An 11,580-nucleotide genomic window follows, 5' to 3' on the forward strand; every position below is an offset into this window, starting at 1 on the left:
AACAAATCAAACTAATATTACTTTTATACAAGACAAAAATTCCAAATTACACCTATACATATTACAAACATGCTACTACATGACAACATAAAGACACCCAATCATACTATTACATTTTTTATCTAGTTTAAAACAAACAAGATATAAGAGTATTCAAACTTCTGACCTTCACTTCCATTATTAGAAAGCTTACATATATCCTACTATATATTATCATCAGGGGAATTTTTTTTAATTAAAGAGAGATGAATATTACATAATCATTAGGGTTTCAAGCAACAGGAATCCAAACAAAATCATCAGCAGGGAAGAAATGGCAAATGGGCATGTCCCCTGGTTGAAGTTTGAGGACTTCAAAGGAAGGATGGGTAGGGTTCCATTGAGAAGTATCCATATGACAAATTGCCAAAGCTTCAACTCTATCTCCATTTTCACCTTCCAATTCAATTTTCAACACTTTATTATCTCCTTCTTGGTAATAACAATAATAAATTGCAAAAGGGGGAGTTGTTTGAAGGCAAAAGGGATTTGATCAGCTTTTTGTTTGGGTAAAAATGGAGGGGATTTTGAAGGGTCTCTTTTGGGGAAATAGATTGGTAGTTTTTTGCCAACCTTTAGGTCATTGATTGTGAAGAAAACTATGAGTAAAGGATTCATATTGTGATTCATATGAGATGATGAGAAGAATAATGATCATTATTATTATTGTTCTTCTTCGGAAATTGATCATCTTGGGAATTTTGAATATTATTTCCCATTTGTGTCACCATTTTTATGATGGGATTTTGTGTACTTGATGTTGCCTCAATAAAATCCTTCATTTCAATTTGCTTGCTCTTCTCATCAATTTCACTCATGGAAGTAGGGTTGACAAAAATCCTCGCGGGATCGGATCCACATCCCATCCACGGTTTGATTGGAGATGGTGATCAAACCGAACATTCTAATCGGGTCCCTGGTTGGGGATGGGGGGAAATATCTCCACGAGGACGGGAAAGGGGAATCCCCCCTCCCTTCACCCTGCCCCGACCCTATTTCCAATCCTACACGGAAGCTTCAATTCTTCTTCAGCAAACTGCACAATATGAAACTTCTTAGTTTTTTTTTTCTCAAAGAAAGTTGATATTATTTTTTTGAACAATATATATCTTAATATGGTATCCATAGGTGAATCAGGACATCTCAACTAGGTTGACATATCTGTAGCACCCTCATCATACTCTAAACCAAAAGTTGATACTAAGGCTCATTTAATAATCATTTTGTTTTTTTAAAATTAAGCTTAATTATAAACACTATTTCCACTTTTTATTTGCTTTGTAGTCCATATTCTACCCATGCTTACATTTAAATATAGCAAAGTTTTGGAAAAAAAAAAGAAAAATTTTCTTAGAAAAATAATTTAATTTTTGAAATTTGATTATGAATTGAAATGTTTTTAAAAAATGTGTAAGAACAAAGTGAAATTGGGAGAAAAAACGAGCATAAATATAAAAAATATAAAACAAAAAACGAATTTAATATCAAATTGAGCTTTATAACAGCAGACTAAAATTTAGAATTAGAAGCCATTTTTTCTCTTTTTAAGAAACTTTACCATAAGTAGAAATAGAAGATTTGGAAGTAGTTTTTATTTTTATGGATGATTAAATTGGAAGTACGTAAATGATATGAATTATTGTCTTTTATTATTTTGTCCATGCTTGTATATCATGTAGACCATTGCTGACTTTAATTGAATTATCAAAATCAAAATTATTTTCTCCATGTTGATTACGTTGTGTATAAGCTTCCAAAGAGTCGATATATATCTATGGTTTAATTTATTGGAATCATATCTAGAAAGATTCTGCTTTATTTAGGTAGAGATATTATATGGTTTAAGATAGCTCTTGAAAATTATACTACTATCCTTTGTCGGTTCATTAGGGGATAATAAGGACTCGTTTGATAATGTTCCCGTTTTTTATTTGTTGTTTCTGTTTCTCATTTTTTAAGAAATGGACATGTTTGATAACTATTACTATTTGATGTTCTAAAATTTGAGAAACGTTTCTAAAAAATGGTCAAAATCGAGCAACTACAAAAATAACTTCTTCTGTTCTGTTTCTCTTTTATTTGAATGCGTTTGTAAGTTATATCAAAGTGTAGACTTGGTTATTTAGTAAGCAAGCTTACCCAAGGTCTTTTCTTACTTTAAAATATTGGGATCAAATGTCAGGTAAGAGTGTTTTTTTTCTCTTCTATATTTTCTTGTTTTCAATGTTTTTTTTTTCTTAATTTCTTTTATAATTTTTCTTTCTTTTGTTAAATTTATTTTCTTTATTATTTTATATATTTTTATATGTTAATTTAATTTTGAATTTTAAATTTTCAGATATTTACATTTATATATTATTAATCTGAACATGTATATATAAACATTTTTCTGAATTCTTAATATTAAATTTTTTAATATGTATTTTTATTATTATTTTAATTTTTTTTAGTACATACAAAACCAATTACAATGCTATAATATATAATTTTTTTTACTAAAATATTCATTTAGATTCATTTTAATATTTTTACAACCGCAACATTTACATAATAATATAATTAAGTTATATTTGAGTCGACATCATTTAAAACAAATGTCTTAAGTGAGAAAGAATATAGCAAATCGAATTTTAACAACACATAAATGATAGAAAAAATTGTATTATTGTCATTGATTTTACATCCGGATTGATATGTATTTGATAATGTAAATATCTGATAATTATTTTTTTTATTTTAATGCATGCTAGTAACAGATAACCGTTCTTGTGGCAACAGCTAAAACAACCTCACCATTACCGACTCGAAGAGTCATCTCTCCTTGTGGCAACGTTTGCCAGGAACTAAATCCTTGGTAAGAGGAACTGACATGATTGGTAGCACCTGAATCAAGGATCCAAGTAGAATCATCATTCTCTACCAGACATGTCTCCAAGACCAATAAATCATATTTATTGTCTTGTCTCCTCTTTTGGAGAGTAATGGAATGGAGGTCGTTTGCCACGAAATTCATTTTACACAATTCTTTCCACTGCAATAAATCAGTCATTATTCAAAGCTTTAAATGGAAATACTAACGAGTTGCTGAAAAGAAAAAGACATTGACCTACATTAGGTTTTAAGCAAATACCTGTTGTAAAACAAAACAACATCCAATAAGATTTTAGCAAAACTAACAAGAACCCCGTATGACATCTAGTTTCACAATGACGCTTCAAAGGTTTAGGACAAAAGCCAACGAAGGGAGGTCAGTTATCCCTCCTCTTAATTGAGAAGTTCTCAACTAGTCATTAATACCAGAACAACTCTTGTTCCTATAACGACAAGACATCATTGATTTGGCCAAGAGATCATTAACTTACTTAACAATCTCCCGTAAGTGTGACCTGCCATTCTAAGCCCTAGAGCTCCGTCCCAAAAGGCCAATCCGAAGGGAAAAAATCCGATTGGGGCAAAACCTAAAGCGACCCTATCCATTTGTGGAGTTCACCTTGATATTGACCAACTGCACAAAACCCATCCGAAAGGGGACGCTCTGAAGGCGACACGACGGCGTACAGAATGATCTCACGGTGTGAACCAATTACAGAGACCATAGGACGTGTTGACACACACCCTTCACCCACTTACTATAAATACTCTCTCCATCCTGTCTCTTATACACATCTAGATGTGTATAAGAGACAGTAGGACGTGTTGACACACACCCTTCACCCACTTACTATAAATACTCTCTCCGTCCACCTTGATATTGACTCATGCAAACAACATCCAAAGGGGGATGCATCCTAGGGCATCTTGAGGCCAAGCATGAATCTCACAGTGTGAACATACAGGGAGAAGCGTGAGTGGAATCATAGACATATCTGATACGCCTCCTCCTCCCACTGAGTATTTTATAACCTAAGGTTTAGTTTACTTAGAAAAAACACAGCTAAGGATTTTAACTAAGTGACTTTTAGGTTTTTCCAAGAGTAACTTTTACCTTGGATAGTTGAAAAACTTTTGATCATCATCCATTAAACTCTTTAACGGAGTCTTGGACCAAATCGTCGCATGCTTGTTGAAAATCTATCTAATTCACCTTTCCAGGTAGGTTCCCAGGTAGGGGTGTTACGTTTCCGTCAACTTAAGAATCCCAGCCTAGCCAGAACCTACCTTAGACAAAAGGTCCCTTATAGATAAGTTTACAACAAAATTAATCTTTTATTCCAACCAATTTAATCCTATTAAACCGGTTTTAAAAGATAATCTAGGTTACTAAACTCTTGAGAACTACTTGAACTTAGGTCTATCTCAATCCAATTTTAAGACCCCTTTTAAAAAACTTGAGTTCACCCTAAGTCTGCATGCAACTCTGAATTATTGATTTTAGGTCTAATTTCCTTTATAACACTTATAAACGGAAACAACCACCATAATGCGAAGCTAACAATGCAAGGCATTCATAACGATTATAAACAGCCTAAGTGTCATGCTCAATGTATTGTCCATTCATTGCTACTTCTTTTATATAACACTTATACAAAACAATAATGAAACAAGCAAGACATGCTTCCATTCACCCTTAGACTATAACACTTATAATAAAAGGACGATGCATGATAATGCTCAATGCATGCAAAATATAACTCTTATATTTCATGATACATGCGCATGCTTTCAAATAATTTCTTCATGCTTGATTATAACATTTATAATACATGATGCATGAATAATTGCACAACTTAAGGTGGGTTTTTAACTATATGAAAAACACTTTGACATATAAGCACCATACATCACATGTATAAGCAATAAAAGTTGATGAACCGGGTAAAATTGCCTTAAAACACAAAAGAAAAGCTAATTATTACAAATACAAGGAGTCTCTGGTTCAAACAGGGCAATCGGGTCTTGAATCGCTCAGCAAAGCATCGTTTCTCCAACCATCCTTCGTGTACTAAGCATCCCACGATCGTCTACATGATAAAACAAACTCTTTACTCGATCGCTTAACAGCACTCCAGAGTTAAACGATTATTTAGCATTTACTATACAATCGTCTAGAAAAATCCAAATGATTTTTTAGCTATTACAACACGATCGTGTACCTTTACTAAGCGATGAAGCCTGAAGTATACAATCACTTAGCGTGCTCTGCACGATGCCCACCTTTCGCGATCGTCTAAGCGACTACGATGCCGCGAAGCACCATCGCCTAAGCGATCGCTTAGCTAGCATCTCCGTATCACATACGCACGATCGCATAGGTCTGTCTCTTATACACATCTAGATGTGTATAAGAGACAGTCTGTATATACCGCACGATCGTGTAAGCAGTAAATAAGCGATGAGGCTTGCAAACTACACAATCATCTAGCGCGCGCCTTCTACTAAACGACTAGCATCGCATGCTCCCACTACGATCGCCTACCTCCAGCGCCTACGCAATCGCGCAACCAACGCCATGCGATATGGTAAATGATTTACCCCATCGCTTAGAATTAGCTAAACGATCGATTAGGAAATACTACACGATCATCTAAAAAAACATCTAAACGATCGCTTAGTAAAATCCCTACGATCGTTTACCTAAGGCTACACGATCCGATCAACGTTTGATCTTCTTCTTCGTTGAGAACTGCATCGCCATGCGTCGAAGCTTTATCACAAATGACTCGACGAACTCGAACTTTTCAAATTACAGACTCACTTACAAAGTTAATTTCGCCCAAAAACATAGGGGCCCTTACAATTAACACTTTGTAATATTGAAAGCTTTAACAAAAAAGGCAATTTAAACCCCAAACATTCATCAAATTCATTCACAAATGCAGAAAATGGTTAACTACAAATGCAGAAACCCACTGCGGCTGTAAAAAAACGTTCAATTCAGATCTGTAATTTGGAATATCAGAAAACCTGGCTCTGATACCAATTGAAGAAAATCGGAAACGAGATTTCCATGAGCAGTGGATCAAGACTATTTCAGATTATAATCATGAATCAACAATACATTTACAGTCGTCTTCAAAACAAATGGTTATACAATTATATAGAGAAATTACAGCATGAATAAACTCAAATGCATAGAAAGACAAACTCTACGCACATCGACAGAAACGTCTCCACGTTCCGATGCGCAACTCTGATCGAATAACAGCATCCACGAGCGTTCGATCTACATGGTCACAAACTCCTCCGCAACATGAACGGACTCCTCCAAAGAACCACGAATGGCCTCCAAAAAATCTCGACGGTGTCGAGTTGAATCTGACACCACCAACAAGGCGACCTTGGTATTCTCGGTGTGAGAATCCAGAGGGTGGGCTCTGTTCGAACTTGGTATGAGGCAGACGAACGGAGGAAACAACGATCGCGTACATGACTTGGCAAGTGGGAGAAGTCGGGGACCTATCGTATAGGTTGATGCACAATCGTTTAGATAAAGCTATGCGATCGTCTAGCAAAAGCTATGCGATCGTTTAGTTTTATCATTTAGCTCGGTCTGTCACATATAGACTCTACACGATCGTTTACCTTGAGCCAACGATCGTCTAGCAAAACTATGCGATCGTTTAGTAAACACTGCATGATCGTTTAGCTCACCCAGCCGTCGTTTAGTAAATATGTATTTACTTGACGACCACCGTGAGTTTCTTTTAACCAGGGAGAAAACTCAAAAATATTTTCAAACTTTTGTAAAAACTCTTTTTCAAAATAGGAAACCACTTTCCTTTTAAACTCACGGTTGCCATGATCCAATAACCACCCACTACTTTGGTTATATAAAAAAAAAAGTATTAATTATCTAATAATTTATATTATTATAAACATAAATGATAGCCAACTTATCATACTATATATATAACCTATAGTTTTAATATTTCATCTCATGAAACATATAAACCATTGTTCTTTTTCTATTCCATGGTACTTAATGTAAATCTCATTTACATCAATCCTCCACTAGATGTATCTTATACATCATACCGATTATATCATATATAATCAAAATGCCTCTTGTCAATTTGAACATTTCAAATCAACACCATGAATTGATCCTCAACAGAATCCAAGCACTCCACTAAAGACCAAGAACTGATCCACAACAGAATCCAATCAACACCAAGAACTGATCCACCATCCGTTAACTGCCAGGCACTCCACTAAAGACCGACAACTGAACTCTTCTCACTACAAATATATTATGTGTCCATCTTAACCAATCAATAATGCAACAACCCTTCACAGATCGCTCGTAAGTACAGCTGGGCCAATAACCATTATACCCCTGTGATTATATCTGTCTCCTTAAGTACCACTGATCCCTCTAATGAACATAAGTCATAGTCCCACTATGACTGAGTCTTCTCTTCCAAAGAGAAGTTGTGGCCACTATGTTCAAGCCCCGGAATCAGCCCTTAATGGAGCAATCTCTCTACTTATCCCTGCTTCGAGAAATGAGTGAATTCCATCTTGTGGATTGAGTTCCCAACTCCCAGATTAGGCAAGTCCCCAAAAAGGTAGGCATCTTGAGTTGACAATCTGGCCACTCTCACCCATAGTAATCAAAGGACTGCCCTCAAAGGAAGGAGTTCATAAAACACTCAAGATTGAGGCCGTGTCACCAATGGTAGTTTAGGTGAGATGCAAGTCTCTAGTATCAACGACGTTATATACAGAGTCTAGTCATCTCGTGGTCCAGGTCTTATACAAACTCTTTGTATAGGACATCCCCGCTCCACGTCTCCATACGAATGGTCAGGATCTAACATCTGTAGTAGTTCACAACACTTGCAAACCTCTACAAAGCGGGTCATATCCGTAATGTCACAAGGATCAGGTATCCCACCTTAATCCTTATACTATAGATCGATTTAGGTTATCACTCAAGGCATGATCCAATTGTATATCACATATACATGCTTAAGTTCACATAAGATAACCAAGGAGTTTTGTTTATTGGTTATGAGTAAATGCCAGAATTAAATAACACTTATTTTATTCATTGAACAATGTGTATCTTTACAAAACAACGAGACTCCAGGAGAATTAGGACACCAATCCTAACCTGATCTATTTGTATATCACATATACATGCTCAGGTTCACATAAGATAACCAAGGAGCTTTGTAGATTGGATATGAGTAAATGCCAGAATTAAATAACACTTATTTTATTCATTAAACAATGTATATCTTTATAAAATAACGAGACTCTGGGAGAATCAGGATACCAATCCCAGCAGATGCATCATCTGATCCATCTTATCAATTTTTCGTTGGTCAAGGCTAGCTAGAATGTGTTCTAAGAGCTATTACTCATCTTTGCATGCCAACTCGTTGGGGTCAGGTTGTTAGGTAGTGGCTTGTGGGGTTTGTTCCAATGTAGGACTGTTGGAACTTGGAGGTTCATTAGATCGGAGTGGTGGTGTAATAGGTGGGATGTTGGTGTGTGTGTGCAAGGAGCCTAATGAAGATGCGGGGGAAGACTTGGTTACTTCGACGGGAATGATAGTGGCCAGGGGTTCAATGGTTAATTGAACTGTCGAACCCATTGTAGGCGATGGAACGGATTGAAAGTATTCAGAAGTCGGATTATGTGTCAGAATGTTTGGTGAGATGGTTGATATTTTGCTATGCATCGATGGTCATGCATTGATCATGTGTTGCTGGTGCATGCGATGTTCAATAAGCTGAAGAATGTGCAATATGGTTAATCGTGTATGTGATGACCATGCGTCCCTGTCACTAGTTTTCTTGCTCTCTCGCCAAGTATAATGAGAACACAAGTTTCTCGGGATGATTCGAGGTCGAACACAGGGACTTGCAACTAAGTAATGTTCGTAAAGTAATGTGTTTGAGGCGGCGAATAAAAATAAAAAGAAAGAAGTTGATTGTTATGCGCTACTCCTTCTCCTAGCTAAACAGACTGAGCAATTGAAGTTTGATGATGAGAATTGGTAGAGATGTGGCAACTATTAATACGTAATAAGATGCATGGAGAAGTAGAGTTGAGGGAAAATTTCACCAAGTTATTAAGTTTGGTCGCAAGGGTAATCCCAGCTCACCACACTACCGCATCGCACAACTCTCGGTGGTATCTCTATAACGCATGGATGCGTTGAGCATAAGATTATTTCTATCTTTAGGAATATTGCTTACTTTACTTAGTTAGTTCCATGACTTACCCTCTCGGGTAATTGATTATAGCTACTCAGCTCATAGACAAGCATTGCAATAGCCTTGAACTAAGCATTACGATAGAAAAGGAATATTACTTACTTTGTTTAGTGAGTTCCACGACTTACCCTCTCGGACAGTTTGTTATATCTACTCAGCTCATAGACAAGCATTCTGATAGCCTCGAACTAAGCAACAAGGATTGACACACTATACTCGCGCAACGCACACCTCTCGGTGGTTTGCTACATGTGTCATATCTCTATGTCGCGTGATTGAGTATGTGATAACTCTTGCAATCTGTACTTAACTCATTGCAATGAAAGTAAAAGATGGTAAAGTAGAAGATGATGATGAAAATGATGGTGAAAGAACTAAAGACATGCATTTATTATAAAATGTATTAATGTCTTAATCCAAAATATAATACAATACAAAGGTAAGAAGAGAGGTGGAAAATCTCTTGCAATCCGCACTTAACTCTCGGTGGGGTCGGGTCCCCGCGGGTCTTTGCCCCGATCTAAATCCTTGATTTGATTGGGGATGGGGATGGGTCCCCAAGGGGAGCCATTTCGCCTGGTGGGAATTGGGGGAAATATCTTCTGTGGGGACGAGGATGGGAAATCCCCCCTTGCCCTGCCCGGCCCGACCCCGTTGCCAATCTTACATGGAAGCTTCAATTCTTCCTTCATCAAACTGCACAATATGAAAATTGTGAGTATTTTTTTTTTCTAAATGGAAGTTTATACTATTTTTTTTTAACAATATATATTTGACTATGATATCTATAGGTGAACTAGGATATCTCAACTAGGTTGACACATCCGTAGCACCCTCATGATACTCCTGCCCAAAAGTTGATACTAAGACTCGTTTGATAACCATTTTGTTTTTAAAAATTAAGCTTAATTATAAATGTTACTTCCACTCTTTATTTGCTTTATAGTCCATTTTCTACCCATGTTCACATTAAAACATAGGAAAGTTTGAAAAAAAAAAAAGGAAAAATTTCTTTAAAGCGTAATTTTGTTTTTGAAATTTGATTATGAATTGAATTGTTTTAAAAAAATGTGTAAGAACAAAGTACAAAAAAACATTGGGAGAAAAAACAAGCATAAATTTAAATAACATAAAACAAAAGACAAGAGCGTTATCAAACGGAGCTTTATAACACCAAACTAAAATTTGGAATTAGGAAGTTGAAGCAAGTAGCGAGTCTGCTGCCCTCCATTCTTGAGTGCAGTAAAATGGGATGAGATATAAAAAATAGTGTGGAATAATAAACTACTTTTTAAAATTGGAAGTAGTTTTTATTTTTTATGGATGATTAAATTGGAAGTAGTTTTTATTTTTTATGGATGATTAAATTGGAAGTACGTAAATGATATGAATTATTGTATTTTATTATTTTGTCTATGCTTCTATATCATGTAGGCCATTGCTGACATTAATTGAATTATCAAAATCAAAATTATTTTCTCCATGTTGATTACTTAGTGTATAAGCTTCCAAAGAGTCGATATATATCAATGGTCAATTTATTGGAATCATATCTAGAAAGAATTTGCTTTATTTAGGTCGTGATATTGTATGATTTAAGATAGCTCTTGAAAATTACACTACTACCCTTTGACGGTTCATTAGTGGATAATAAAGATTCGTTTGATAATGTTCCTGTTTTCTATTTACTATTCCTGTTTTTCATTTTTTAAGAAATGGACATATTTGATAACTATTCATGTTTGATGTTTCTAAAATTTGAGAAATGTTTATAAAAAATGGGCAAAAATAAAAAAACTATAAAAATAGCTTCTTCGATTGTGTTGATCTTTTATTTAAACACATTTCTAAGTTATATCAAAATGTAGACTTAGCTAGTTGGTAAACAAGTTTACCCAACACATTTTCTTGCTTCAATATCTTGGGATCAAATGTCAAGTAAGAGTTTTTTTTTTTTTTTCCTTTCTTTAATATTTTCTTCTTTTGTATTTTTTTTTATTTCTTTTATAATTTTTTTCTTTTGTTAAATTTTTTTCTTTATTATTTTTTATATTTTTATGTTACTTCAATTTTAAATTTTGAATTTTCAAATATTTACAATTACGTTTAATTTTAAATTCTCAACATACATATAAAATTTTTTTGAATTTTGAATTTTGAATTTTTTAATATGTATTTTTATATATATATTTTTTGTTTTTAGTACATACGAAACCAATAGAATGTTATAATATATAAATTTTTTTTACTAAGATATTCATTCAGGTTCAATGTGTTTCCAATGTACATATTTATAGGACAATTAGTCCTCTGGTTTTAGTTGACCATTCTTTCTTTACAATAGCAATATTGTAAGTGCATCAGTCGAGTAAGA

At 34.7% G+C, this 11,580-nt stretch overlaps 1 protein-coding gene across 1 annotated transcript; it reads right to left on the reverse strand.

Moving 5' to 3' along the window:
- Positions 1-271: 271 nt before the first annotated feature.
- On the reverse strand, positions 272-657 carry LOC120077346 (BURP domain protein USPL1-like). The gene is given in 2 exon segments (XM_039031232.1): positions 272-501; positions 504-657. Coding segments are annotated over 2 exon segments (384 nt in total).
- Positions 658-11,580: the final 10,923 nt, after the last annotated feature.

Source organism: Benincasa hispida, chromosome 5, assembly GCF_009727055.1.
Source record: "Benincasa hispida cultivar B227 chromosome 5, ASM972705v1, whole genome shotgun sequence".
In the NCBI taxonomy this organism is placed as follows: domain Eukaryota; kingdom Viridiplantae; phylum Streptophyta; class Magnoliopsida; order Cucurbitales; family Cucurbitaceae; genus Benincasa; species Benincasa hispida.